We start from the raw sequence: 12,796 nt of genomic DNA on the forward strand, positions 1-12,796 counted from the left end.
CCACTCCAACCCGAGGCCTGTGCTTCCCTCTACTTCCACGCTGCCTCCCCTCTAGCTGGCATAATCTGCTTGGCTGCCAACCAGAAGCCATGCCCCAGAGGCGACGCCCAGCCCTGGAGCCAGGCTGGTTTGGAGAATCAGCTCTCCTGACTCTAGTCCAGGCTGTGTGTGTCACGGTGCCCTACTGTCCCCTTCTCTGCCTCCCCCAAGCTCCCAGACTCCACACTTCATGCCCCCCAGCCCCCAGCCCCAGCCCACCTCCCCTTGGCCCACTTCCTTCTCTGGAAAGCAGGGGGAAATTTCCTGGCTTCGCTGGGGAAGTTCTGGCGCCACCCGCTCGCCCGAGTTGGAATGAATGATTTATTTTTTCTTTCCCAGCACATTGTAAATCCCAGTGGAAGACTAAACATGCCCTTGGTGGTGTTTATTCCTGCAGATGAGGCCCAGCTGGGGAGGTGGGACCTGGGTGAGCCTGAAGGAAAAAGGCTGTTTTGGAAGGCGACGGGCCCCATCTCCCCCCTCTCCAGGCCTCCTGAGCAGGTGGGAGGGACTGAGACCCTGGGGCCCCCCTGAAGTGGTCTCCAGTGTCCCTCCTCCCAGCAGTCACTGTTTCCAGGGCGGCAGCAGGGGAGGCTGGGCGCCTTGGGCAAAGCCTGGGCCTTCCAAGCTGTGGGGTCTGCTTCTGTCAACGGAGGAGAATACACCTGGCTGGCTTCCCCCCAGCCCCAGGCTTGCTGGGAGCCCAGACTTCAAGGCTTGTAGAAAACACAGATATATTGGCCCAGGGTCTGGACCCCAGAACCTAGCTGCCCATGCCTGAGCCCCGCTCTGAGACTCTCGGCAAGTTACTCAGCCCCTCTGTGCCTCAGTTTCCTCCTTTGTCAAATGGCAGCAATCCTACAGGTCCACTCTCCCTTAGCCATAATTCCAAAGTCCAAAAAACACTTCAGAAACCCAACATACCACTCACAACTCATTTGGTGGCAAAATTGAACCCGGATGGAAATGAGCTTGTTGATGGCCTTGGCTTACCCCCTTCAGGTGCCCCCTAGGAAGTACAGAATGGAAGAGACTGTGGGGGTGGCACGCAGCCCTCCAGCCCTGCCTCAAATCCCACCGTTTCTCAGTGCCGGGGCGCACTGACCCCGAAGGCCACCTTATAAGTAGCGCACCAAGGGTGGAGGCGTTGACAGGTGGGAAGGGCCTAGTGTCCGCCTGGCCCAGAGCAGAGGCGTGCTGGCATCACTGCAAGAGTTTGCTATTGTCACCACTGCTGACGTCACTAATGCCTCGTACGGGCTCAGTGAATGGGCAGCTGTTCCTATTGTCACCAGTATCAATGCTCATATTAGCAAGGGCTGTGGGAACAGGGGTTTAGGTATGGAGTTAAGATTCCTCTGGCTGTTTCCTTGTCTGATCATTACCCAGCCCCCATTTAGTGGGAAAAACTCAGGTCTGGGTTCTGCCGTTGCCTGCTATGTGGCCTTGGACATGTTACTCAGCCTCCCCGAGCCCCTGGTGACCTCTCAGGCCATTCCCAGCTCTGTCACTCTGGAATGCTGGTTTGTTCTTTCTGGGTGGTGGAGGGTGGGCAGGGGTCAGTGCAGGAGAGGGTGAACTAGTAACCGGTTCCCAGAACGTGCTGGGTGCTGGGCTGGGTGCGCTCACACAGGCCGTCCCACTGACCTGCACGTGTGAGGCCACTGAGGCTCTGACAGTTTGTATCAGGGGGGCTTCCCTGGGTGGCTCTGATGGTAAAGAATCTGCCTGCAATGCAGGTGACCCGGGTTCAGTCTCTAGGTCGGGAAGGTCCTCTGGGGAAGGGTATGGCAACCCCCGCCGGTATTCCTGCCTGGAGAATTCCACGGACAGGGAAGCCTGGCAGGCAACAGTCCATATGGTCGCAAAGAGTCAGACACGACTGAGTGGCTAACACTTTCACTTTCAGCTTGAGCAGAAGGCCTGAGGGCTGAGAGCGTGAGGGGAGGGACTCGCGTGATCTGGATGGTCGCCGGCGCCGAGGCAGGGGGCTGCTGGTGGTGACGGGGGCTCAGCTGGACTGCTGTGTGCTCTGCAGAGAGGGTGGCTGGCCAGGAAAGCCATTATTCCCTTTCTCCTCCTTCCCTCTCCTACGCCAGGGGCCCACAGTAGCCAACCAGCCAGCGCCTATAGGAGGGAACACACAGGTGATTCAACGAGTTCCTTGAGGACAGCGTGTTCTGTGAGACAGCTCTCCCTGCCATGGAAACTTCCTGATTCACTAGCTTGGGTTTCCACGGCCACAGGGAGGTGGCTGGAGTCGGGACGGGGGTGGAGGTGGGGGTGGTGGGGACCTTTCTCTTCCCTTTCGGGAAAGGGGAAGAAGGCACCCAGACTGTCCTTCTGGAAAGGGATTGTGGAGACCAGTGGGCAGAGAGTCAAGCACCTGCATGTCTGGCTCCAGCGCCTAACTCGGGCCCGCCCTCAGGGAGCCTATCGTGGCGTGGGACAGACGTATATGACGTATACGATGCGGCCCCCTGCTGAATTCTTCGGTAGCTGGTTATGTAGATTGCAGCCAGACTTTCAGGAAAGACCTAGGTGGCCACTAAGAGTGAAAATGCTACCCCCTCCACATCTTCCAGGGCAAAGGGTCCTCATTTCTTACCAGGTTCACAGGATGAAGCCTCAAAGCGCTTGGCAACCTCTTCTGTGGGTACAGGGGGAGGAGGCGAGAAGGTGTGGGTCCCTCTCATTGCATGGGGACCCCTCATTGTGAGAGGCAGTTTGGCACATAATAGCATGGAGAGAGGGCTGAACACCATCCCAAAGAGGCTGCAGAGGAGCCTGGAGGTTTACCCTGGGGAGGAGGGGCATAGGGAGGTGCGGTTGGGTCTCAAACATCTGAATGACGTTTGTCCTGGGAGAGAATGATTCGATTTGTTCTGTGTGGTCCCAGCTGGGACTTGGGAGGCAGAGGGAGGATGGAAACTAATGGATAGAAGCCATTTGGGTGCAACTTAAAATGAACTGATTGTACCAAGAGCCTCCCTGCAATGTGCTATTTTGTATGGCACTGAGTTCCCCATCACAGGGAGCATTTACGCAGAGCCTAGAAAAGGATTCTTAGTTTTGGATGATATGCTGTCTTCTGATTGTACCTCTCTCAGAAAAGTCGCACCACAAAGCAACGTAGAAGCGTAGCATGGGGTGGGGGTCGGGGGAGAGGTGTCCCAGAGGGCGGCAGGGTCGGGGTCAGGTGGAGATGCTGGGCGGCTTGCTGCGACAGGATCTCGGGGTCCTGGAGGTGCATGTAGCTGGTGATGGGTGTACCTCCCCAGCCTGCCACCTGTCTGGTCTTGTGCAGTTCTTCTCACTGTCTGCGCCTTGGTTTTCTCTTTGGGGAAGAGGGGAGGATGGTATTGGGCAAGAGCAGGACCAGCTTCCTAGGCGTGTACACTGAGCAGCCAGCCACACAGCATCCCACACTTCGAAGCTTTCTGTGCTGGGGCTGGTGTCTTGAAATTCCTTATCATTTTGAAGTAAGGAGCCCTGCATTTTCACTTTACACTGGGCTGTAAATTATGCAGCCATTCCTAGGCAAGCCTCTTTATTACATGTAACAGTAACCCAACTGAAACTGGCCCGCCCTGGCTGCAGGCTCAGCTGGATCCAGGCTCAGCCACCAGCACTGACTGTCTTCATCCTCAGCTCTGCTCACCTTCGCTGGCTTCCTCCTGGGGCGTTTGGAGTGGCCACTCAGGCCCTCATCCCACCAAATTAGCCGAAAGCGAGGGCCCTCGGGTGTGACCTTGGGTCACTTGCCCATCCCTGAACCACTCACTGTACCAGGGTGTAGAAGGCGCTAAGTGGCAGCCTGGGTTTTTGCTTGCCCCTGGCAGTGAGGGGGCAGGACTCCTCGGCCACATGGAGGGTTTGAGGGGTGCTTACTGCTAAGGAAGAGAGTTGCTGTTTGAAGGAGGGAGAGTGGGCATGGGGCAGGCAGAACCCACAGAGTGGCCCCTGCAGGGGTGAAGTGAGATGGGGAGCTGCTTCTCCCTGCTCCTCCCTGTCTCAGGAACAGCCTGGTTGCCAGGGTAACTTCCCCGGGCTCCCAACACTGCCTCCCGGGCATTGGGGTCCCAAGGCATCAACGCCGAGCTGAATCAGGCCCTGCTGCCGTGGCCCCCCTGGCCCAGTTGTGTCCCTCGGCCCCATTCTGGGCCGGAGGATGGATGTGGTGTTTCCATGGAAACCACCCAGCCTCAGTGGAAACCACCCAGCTTCCATCGCCTTCTCATTTCTGGGGCCTGAAACAGGGAAGTCTGGGCTGTTGTGGCAACCATGCCGGGTATAAATAGAGCCCAGGTCGGTGGGGGGAGGTCCGGTGGGAGGATGTGGGGGGAGACCGCTCTCTCTGCAAATGCCCCTGGGGACCGCCTTCTTTCCGCGCCTCAGGGGTCACCTGCTCACTGCAGAGCAGAGGTGGAGCAGAGAGGGTCGGGGCAGAGAGGCTCAGATTCTGCAGCAGACAGCCCTCACTGTGCAACCTGGGCAAACCACCAAGCGGCTCTGGTTTAAAACTGCTTGTTGCAGTGACCTCAAGGGGTTTCATTCCAAACAAGAGAACTAGGGGAGCTTAAAATGATACCTCAGTTCAGTTCAGTTCACTACTCTTTGCGACCCCATGAACCGCAGCACACCAGGCCTCCCTGTCCATCACTTACTCCCGGAGTTCACCCAAACTCATGTCCATTGAGTCGGTGATGCCATCCAGCCCTCTTATCCTCTGTCGTCCCCTTCTCCTCCTGCCCCCAATCCCTCCCAGCATCAGGGTCTTTTCCAGAGTCTACTCTTTGCGTGAGGTGGCCAAAGTATTGGAGTTTTAGCTTTAGTATCAGCCCTTCCAATGAAGACCCAGGACTGATCTCCTTTAGGATGGACTGGTTGGGTCTCCTTGCAGTCCAAGGGACTCTCAAGAGTCTTCTCCAACACCGCAGTTCAAAATGATACCTAGGCAGCTTTTAATTATTTGTTAAGAGAATTTTAAAGTAAGTGGTCCTTGTCAGCACTGGAGAAAAGACTATATTCACATCTGTGAGTTAACCTAATGTCTAACTTTACATTTTACATTCTCCGTATGGTACTGTTATAATACATCATGCATTGCGTTACACAGCCATATGGTCTCTAGATTTTTGTAGACTTCCATAGATTTTGACCAAATTAAACATATTAAAGATTAAGTGCTAAAGGAAAAAAAAAAGAAAGAAAGAAAGAAACTGGTCTGACCTATTGCAAGCGATGGCCATGTGGTTTAAATGCTGATAGAGCTCAACAGATAAAAACTTGGGTTCTGGAATCAGTCAGACATGGGTCCAAATCCCAGCTCTTCACATCTTGGCTGTGAGACCTTGGGCAAGTTAATTAACCTCTTTGGGCCTTGTTTTCTGCCTCTCCATAATACCTAGGCCTTCGATCTGCCTGGAGGGATAGTCAAATAATGCATTAAAAGTCCTTCGCACGGTACTGGTAATAACAAGCTTGATTAAAGTTGGCCGCTACTGTTGTGATTAGTTATTGACAGGCTAGCTTTTGCAAGTTGTAGATCTCTGCCAGTAAAACCAGAGAAATATTTGACTAAGAAATTTATGGTAAGAGAGGGACAGAGAGCGATTCTGGGGCAGGTGAACGGAGGGGGCCGGGCCTGCAGGGCGGTCTGCAGGATGTGGGTTCTTTGAGTGCTGCGTTCATGGGGAGCTGGAGGAAGCCCCCGCTCATGGAGTTCTGAGCCGACTCGCTCTGAAAGCCCCCATCTGGAGGTCCCTGTCCCACCTCCCCGATTCCTCTTCCTCAGGAACTGAGGGGCAGGCATGGGACCGTCCCCTCGGTGTTCCTGCTCCTCTCAGGCCCCTTGCCCCGAGGTTTTGTGGGGACAAGAGGTGACCGTTAGCAGCCTGTTGCAGCTGGGGTGCCTGGGGAGGCCCTTGAGCAAGGTCTGCAGGTGGGGCCGGTTTGGGTCTCACCTCCCGCTGCACAGTGGGCTGGTTCCTGAAAAGCTGCCATAGTGAGATCCTCTGTTCAAACCCCAGAAAGAGGCCTCGGGGGCCGGAGCCTTTTGACCCCAGCACCTCACACCCACCTTCTTTATAAACGAGTGTTTCCTCTGCAGGGTTAGTGAAAGCAGGTGCTTCCCTCTCCTCCCACAGACACCCTACATTCCCAGCCAGCCGAGGCAGATGTGAGCTTTGGGGGGGCCCTGGAGCTGGGCAGGTGGTGGGGTTCCTCGTGCGTTCATTCTCCATGCTCGCCGCACACTTCCCCTGGCCAGGCTGTCTCAGACTCAGTCGCTGCCCCCCACACGGAGCTCCCGTTCTAGTGGGCGAGAGAGACCGTAAATCCTGGAAGCAGATGAGAGTGCTATGACGAGGCTACGGGGAAAAACCTGCAGCGGGCCTCCCCTTGTAGGATAAGGGGGGCCTGGCAGGGGATAGGGCAGGGCTGAGATTTTCCTGGGTGGTTCAGGAAGGCCGTTCTGAGGAGGAGCCATTTGAGGAGAGCTCTAAAGAGAGTAGGAGAATGAGCCACATTCATATTTGGGGGAAGAAGATTTTAGGCTGAGGGGACAGCAAGTGCAAAGGCCCCAGGCAGGAGTGCGCCTTGCCCAAAGACCCCGTAACTAAAAAGGAAGGCAGAAGAGCAGGGAAACGAGGTCTGGAAGCAGCAGGGCCAATTCTGTAAAGAATTATCCTTCAATTTAAAAAGTAAATTAATTAAAAACAAAGAAACAAAAAGAGCTGGCCAAAAGGTGTAGGGCCTTGTGGGCTGTTGAGAAGACGGCAGTGTTTCTCCCGAGCTTGGTGAGACGCCCGCCGCTGGACGTGGACAGATTCTCGTCTGCAGGCTCACGCACTGTTCAGTGCTGAGGAGACGGTTGGGCGGGGGTGGCTGACTCTGACTGCACTAGGGTCGGGGGGGGGCGGGGGCTGGCGCCCAGGGAGGACCAGGAAAGTGGTTGGAATGGGTGACAACATGCTTCTGAGCAGTGAGCGTAGCCCCAGCGTTTCGGGGCATGGCGGAGAGGCAGCTTAAGCACGTGTGACCAGGGATGGGGTCGCGGGTTTCGAGCATGCTGACCGTGGTCCGTGCTCTCTCCTCTGCAGCTGAAGCAGGAGATGGGCAGCATCGTGACCAAGCTCATTCACAACTACACGGACGGCTCCGGGGACGGCCTGCAGGAGGCCTGGGACTACGTGCAGGCTCAGGTAAGGGGCCCGCGGACAGGCCTCTGGGTGCCTGTGGGCCTGCGCGCCCGATAGACGAAGCTGGTGGTGTGAGTGTTGAGTGTGTGTCTGCTGGGGTCAGGAGCTCCTGAGCAGCCCCTCTTCCTGCCCAACCCTCAGTGACCCCCACAAGTCTTTGCCCAGGGGCCCCAGGCCTGGAGGCTGATCCAGGATTCACAGCGCTCTCCCCACCCCTGGCCAGAGAGGTGGGGGCAGTCCTCCACCCGCTCCTCTCCAGCCAGGCTGGGTGCTCCCCCTGGAGGTTACAAGACTGTGTGTCCAAGCTGAGAGGCTACATAGGCCCACGTGAAGTCCGCCTCTGGGGAGATGGCATGGGAACCTTCCAGGGTGAAAGGAATGTTCTATTCAAATTTTGACCCAGGTGGCGGTTATGTCAACGAGGGTAGAAAAGTTCATCAAGACACATTTGTTCACTTCAGTGTGAAGTGAAGTTGCTCAGTCGTTTCCGACTCTTTGTGATCCCATGAACTATAGCCCACCAGGCTTCTCTGTCCATGGGGATTATCCAGGAAGAACACTGGAGTGGGTTGCCATTCCCTTCTCCAGGGGATCTTCCCAACCCAGGGATCGAACCCAGGTCTCCCACATTGCAGGCAGACGCTTTCCTGTCTGAGCCACCAGGGAAGCCCAATACACTTTAGCGTATTTCACCTCAATTAAAGTGGAAGAGAGAGACGGGCTGACTAACTGACTGGGTTCCCAGCCTGCCTTGATGTCCGTGTTCCTGCCTTGATGTCAAACCAGTCACCACACACAGCAAACACCCTCGGGGATAAGGCCCCAGACGCCCCCCCTTGGGTGGCCCCGGACGCTGTGCGCTCTCGGCCCGGACCTGCCCTCCCCGGGCCGTAGCCACCCCCTCTGTCACAAGAGGACCTGCTGGCCCTGCCCGCCCGCTGTCTTCAGGGAGGCCTGTGGGTGTGAGGGGCAGGGAAGGGGCAGCGCAGGAAAGCCTGAGAGCAGGAGCCCCCGGAGACTAGAGGCAGATCTCTGCCCTGGCCACGTGGGCACATCTGTTCTCCGAGCAGTGAAGGAAGGGAGGGAGACATTTCCTGGCCTACATGCGTCACTGAGGTTTGGTGACACGGGGGGCCTGTGTCACCTGCGAGGCTCCAGGCGCACAGGAAGACATTGTCATCCCACCTTTGGTTTGATCCCACATTTGCTGAGACCCTTTGCTGAGATCGAGGTGGGGACAGGGGTGGGGAGCCCCAGGATAAACAAGTGTCAGGGGAGGAGGTGGACTGACTGGGGGATCTCCTGCAGCAGGCAGGACCTCTCGGTGACTTGATATCTATCAGAGCTGCTTGGGATGGTGGTAAGAAAACAGGCAGTGAGTCAGGCTCCCAGGGGCTGAAATACAAGACTCAGCTACTTCCTGGCCAGGCCTTCTCTGACTCAGTCTCCTCATCTCTGAAATGGGACTATTGATCCACGCTCACGTGCAATGAGTTTGTAAAGCCCGAGGCACTTATCATGTGGCCTGTGAGTGGTGATATTTTGTTACGATGCAGGGGCCCTGAGACACGGGGGGTGTCCTTGCAGGGGGCCCTGGTGAGCAGGGCTCTGCCTGGTGCAGTTGAACGACCAAGAGAAGCTGCTTCACTTTGCTTGGGTGTGTGAGGGGCTGTGGGTGCCCCTCAGAGGTGCCAGCCTTTCTTGATGGAGAGGAGGCAGCCAGCAAGAAAGGAGCAAGGTAGAAGATAAGCCCTCAACTAGAAACTGACCAGAGCAAGTGAATGCCTGGGTGTGCCTGGCACGCCCCCTGCTGGCCACCGGGCTGCTGTGCAGGAACTCGTCACTTCAGACGGGAAGGAGGCCTGCGGGGAAGTGACCACGTGCTGGGCATGGTGGCACGCAGCTCACCCGTACTAGCCCTTCAGCCCTAGCAGAGTGGCTGTCATCACCCCATTCTCCAGATGAGGAAACTGGGGCTCAGAGAAGTGCAGCAAGTTGCCTGTGCACAGGGCCGGGCCAACATTGGACAGGCCCACCCCTGACTCCGCTCTGCCTTCAGGGGCATTTACTGGACACAGGCCTCGCCCCTGAGATCCCGGTCCCGACGGCAATTCAAGCCGCCTGTGATTTGAAGCCTCGTGGGGTCCTCTTCACGAGCTTTCTTTAGGTCAGGATCATCCTGAGCATTTTCTCCTCTAAAAAGGCAGAGGCACCGTGTCTCCCTCTTCACTCTGGCAGCCAGGAAGCTCAGAGCCAAACCGCAGCTCCAGCATGTGCTCAGAGCCTGCAGGTGGAACCGGCCTCTCCTGGGCGACCGCTGCGCCCTCCTGACCTGGGCTGGACACCTTGGCTGCCTCGTCCCATTTCATCCTCGTAACAGATCGAGTTAGGGAGTGAGTGAGTTTCCCCCGTTTTCCAGATGGGAAAGTTGAGGTCAGCGCTTTGACCAGAGTTGAGTAGCTGGTAGGTGGCAGAACTGGATTGGAGCGCGGTGGCCTGACTCCAGCCCCGCACCCCCGTCGGACGCCACTGCCCTCCTCATGTCCTGCTCGCCCGTGTCCTTCCAGCGTGGCTGTCCCTTCTGTTTTTTCTATTTTTGCTGCTTCTGATTTTGTCCCCTGCTGTTTTCAGAGTTTGTGGTGTTTCCTGAGAGCCTCTTTCAACTCCTTGTGGCTCACAAAGCCCAAAGTGAAACCTAAACTCTAATCCTGGGGGTTTGGCTGAGACCAGGGTGGGGGGTGGGAGTCGGGGGGCAGACCTGGATGGGGCAGATGTGAGCTCCTGTCCAGGAAGCCCCCAGCTGAGCAGGCGGTGGGCTCGAGCACCCTGTCCCTTCCCCCCGCTAGGTGAAGTGCTGCGGCTGGGTCAGCTTCCTCAACTGGACGGAAAACACCGAGCTCATGAATCGCTCCAACATCACCTTCCCCTGTTCCTGCAAGAAGAGTGATGAGGATGACACCCTCATGATGCCGCAGAAGGGCTTCTGCGAGGCCCCCTTTGGCAACGGAACCCAGAGCGGCAACAACCCCGAGGACTGGCCGGTGTACCAGGAGGTGCGTGGATGGTTGTCAGGGGGCGAGGGCTGGGCTCAGGGCACAGTGGGTTCAGACCCTCTGGCCCCCAGCCTCACCTGGGCTATCGCTCCATCGACCTTTCTTCACGGAGCTGTTCCTGCCTTCCTTTGATTCATCTGTTTGCTCATCATTTGCACCTTCATCTTTGTGTTCATCAATGGATCCATTCATGGACCGCCCAGACCCCGCTCTGCTGGACCTCTGGGCTGGGGCGGCCCCGCCCCCGGTGATCCTGTGTGTCAGGGTGACGCGGCCCATCGTGGGGTGACGTGGCTGTGTTCTCTGCTCATAGGGCTGCATGGAGAAGGTGCAGGGCTGGCTGCAGGAGAATCTGGGCGTCATCCTCGGCGTGTGTGTGGGCGTCGCTGTCATCGAGGTCTGGGTCCCCTCCCCTCCAACCACCCACCCCGTGCTGCCCCCCACCAGATTCAACCTGCTCTGCAGATGTCCGGGGTGGAGGGAGGGGTTAGTTGAGGCCCATCGGCTTCTAGAGGCCCCGTGGCAAGCCTGGCCTGACCCCCGCCCCTCACAGGGCCCTCTGCCACCTGAGCCACAGGTTGGTCCTGAGGCTGTAGCTGAGGATCGGCTTCATCCAGGTCGGGCCCTACGTGCTGGCCTGGACCGCAGGATGCTCCTCTGGGGTCCCGCTCTGACTGTCACCCTCTCCCTCTCCAGCTCCTGGGGATGTTCCTGTCCATGTTCCTATGCCGGCGCGTCCATTCTGAAGACTACAGCAAGGTGCCCAAGTACTGAGGCGGCTGCTGTCCCCACCTCCCTGCCTGACCCCCAACCTCAGGGCTCCCAGGGATCTCTCCTGGGCTCCCCCACTCCAGGCCCGCCTCCCACCTCACTGCCAAGACCCCTTGTCCGTCCCGTGCTGGCTGGAAGTGGGGGGTGCTTCCTGGGGACTTGAACCCCTCTCCTTGCCTTTCTGCCATCAGCCTTAAGCCCCAGCTATTCTGTGGCTCCTCCACGCGCTCCCTGTCTGCCAGGGTTGTCTTAGCAACCCAAAGAAAATGCTCCCTGCACAGGTGGGCTGGGTTTCTACCTGCCTTGGGGGCTGTATATATTGTGTGGGAGAAAGTGTGTTAAAAGCCGGGTGGGGGGTTGGGAGGGGGGTTGGATAAGGCGCCCTGGGTTCTCACTGCCCACTACGTGGGTCAGCTTTGTTTCCACTCTGATGCTTCTGTCTTTGGTTTTTCCATTTTCCTTGAGGTAGTGGGAGAGGGTGGGCTTGACTTGACCTAAGAAGCGGCACCCCTTCCTCAGCCTGACCCAGCCCCACCCAGCAGCTCAGGCCAGTCTGGGCCATGCTGTGGGGGCAGGGCCCGCATGAGCTGGGCTGAAGTGGGGGGTGGCCTGGGCATGAAGGTCTGGACTGGCCCTGGGCCACTTAGGGAAGCAGGGGGTGAACGCTCCCAGTGTGGCACAGAGCTGGCCCTGCATTCACCAGGACCCTGAGCGGTCCAGGGAAGTGAGGATGCTTTCTCCTGTGCTCTGTTCCCCAGGGAATGGGTGGGTAAGGCTGTGCCTTGAAGGCGAGTGGGGAGGGGCCCAGGGCACAGCTCTGTAAAACACACATGACAGATTATTAAAGAGGATTTGTAACAATCCAGCCTGCCGTGGTGGAGATGCTGCTTCCGAGGCCAGGGGGGAAGGACCAAAGGGGCGAGCTGATGTGGACGGGATGGCCGGGCCTGTGGGAAAGAGTGGCAAGCGCCTCCCTGCTGTCCCCAGGACAGGGGCTCCTTTAGGGGCACCTCTGGCCCCCCGTTCAAGCTGGCACATGAGCGGTGTGACGCCTGGCTCTGATCCATTTGCCTGGCTCCCGGCGTGGCTGGGGTTTGATGTGTGTATTCAAACAGGTGTCGATTGTACCCCTAGGGTACAGATGCCCCCAGAAATAACCCAAAGTGGGCTAACTGCGGAGGTGGGTCAGTGAAGCCACAGAATAAAGTCTGCCTCTTTCTAGAGCATCTTTTTTTTTTTTTTTTTTTTTACAAAAGAAGGAAATATTTTCATATTGAAGAAATGTGATGGAGTACCATGCGCAGAATTCAGGAGGTTTTGAAAGACGCAAGAAGCATCTTTAAAGGAAGCTCTCAGTTGTACTTACTCAAGTAAGGAAGTTGAACCCCAGCACACACCCACGAAGCTCAGGGGGGCCGTGCAGACGCTCTGCTCTGGCGGCTGCTTTAGCGATATGAGCACGGGGAGTCCCCTGGGTGGGTCTGGAAGTGGGGTGGGTCTGGAAGGCTGGGGGAAAGGCCCATCTAGGAGGTCACTTGCTCCACCATCTCCTCTCTGCCTTCTCTGAGGCCCTGGAGGCAGAGGAGGGGGTGGGTGAGGGGACTCACCTCCCTAAAGGGGGGCAGGAAGAGCAGTGGGTAGGGTGTTTCAGCAGGAGCCACCAGGTGGCATTGCTGCCCCATCCCAGGAGCCTGGCGAGACCCAGAGTGGTTCCCGGGCCTGTGGGTCTCT

At 57.4% G+C, this 12,796-nt stretch overlaps 1 protein-coding gene across 13 annotated transcripts in view; it reads left to right on the forward strand.

Moving 5' to 3' along the window:
• The window catches only part of CD82 (CD82 molecule), a 56,512-nt gene extending 44,582 nt beyond the window's left edge, over window positions 1-11,930 (forward strand). For all 13 annotated transcript variants that reach the window (XM_060399530.1, XM_042233386.2, XM_042233385.2 and 10 more), the window contains 4 exons: window positions 7,143-7,244; window positions 10,088-10,294; window positions 10,608-10,691; window positions 10,991-11,930. In XM_060399530.1, the coding sequence (XP_060255513.1) occupies window positions 7,143-7,244; window positions 10,088-10,294; window positions 10,608-10,691; window positions 10,991-11,068 (471 nt within the window). In that variant the 3' untranslated portion in view covers window positions 11,069-11,930. The remainder of the gene's footprint in view (window positions 1-7,142; window positions 7,245-10,087; window positions 10,295-10,607; window positions 10,692-10,990) is intronic.
• Window positions 11,931-12,796: the final 866 nt, after the last annotated feature.

Source organism: Ovis aries, chromosome 15 (assembly GCF_016772045.2).
Source record: "Ovis aries strain OAR_USU_Benz2616 breed Rambouillet chromosome 15, ARS-UI_Ramb_v3.0, whole genome shotgun sequence".
Classification (NCBI taxonomy): domain Eukaryota; kingdom Metazoa; phylum Chordata; class Mammalia; order Artiodactyla; family Bovidae; genus Ovis; species Ovis aries.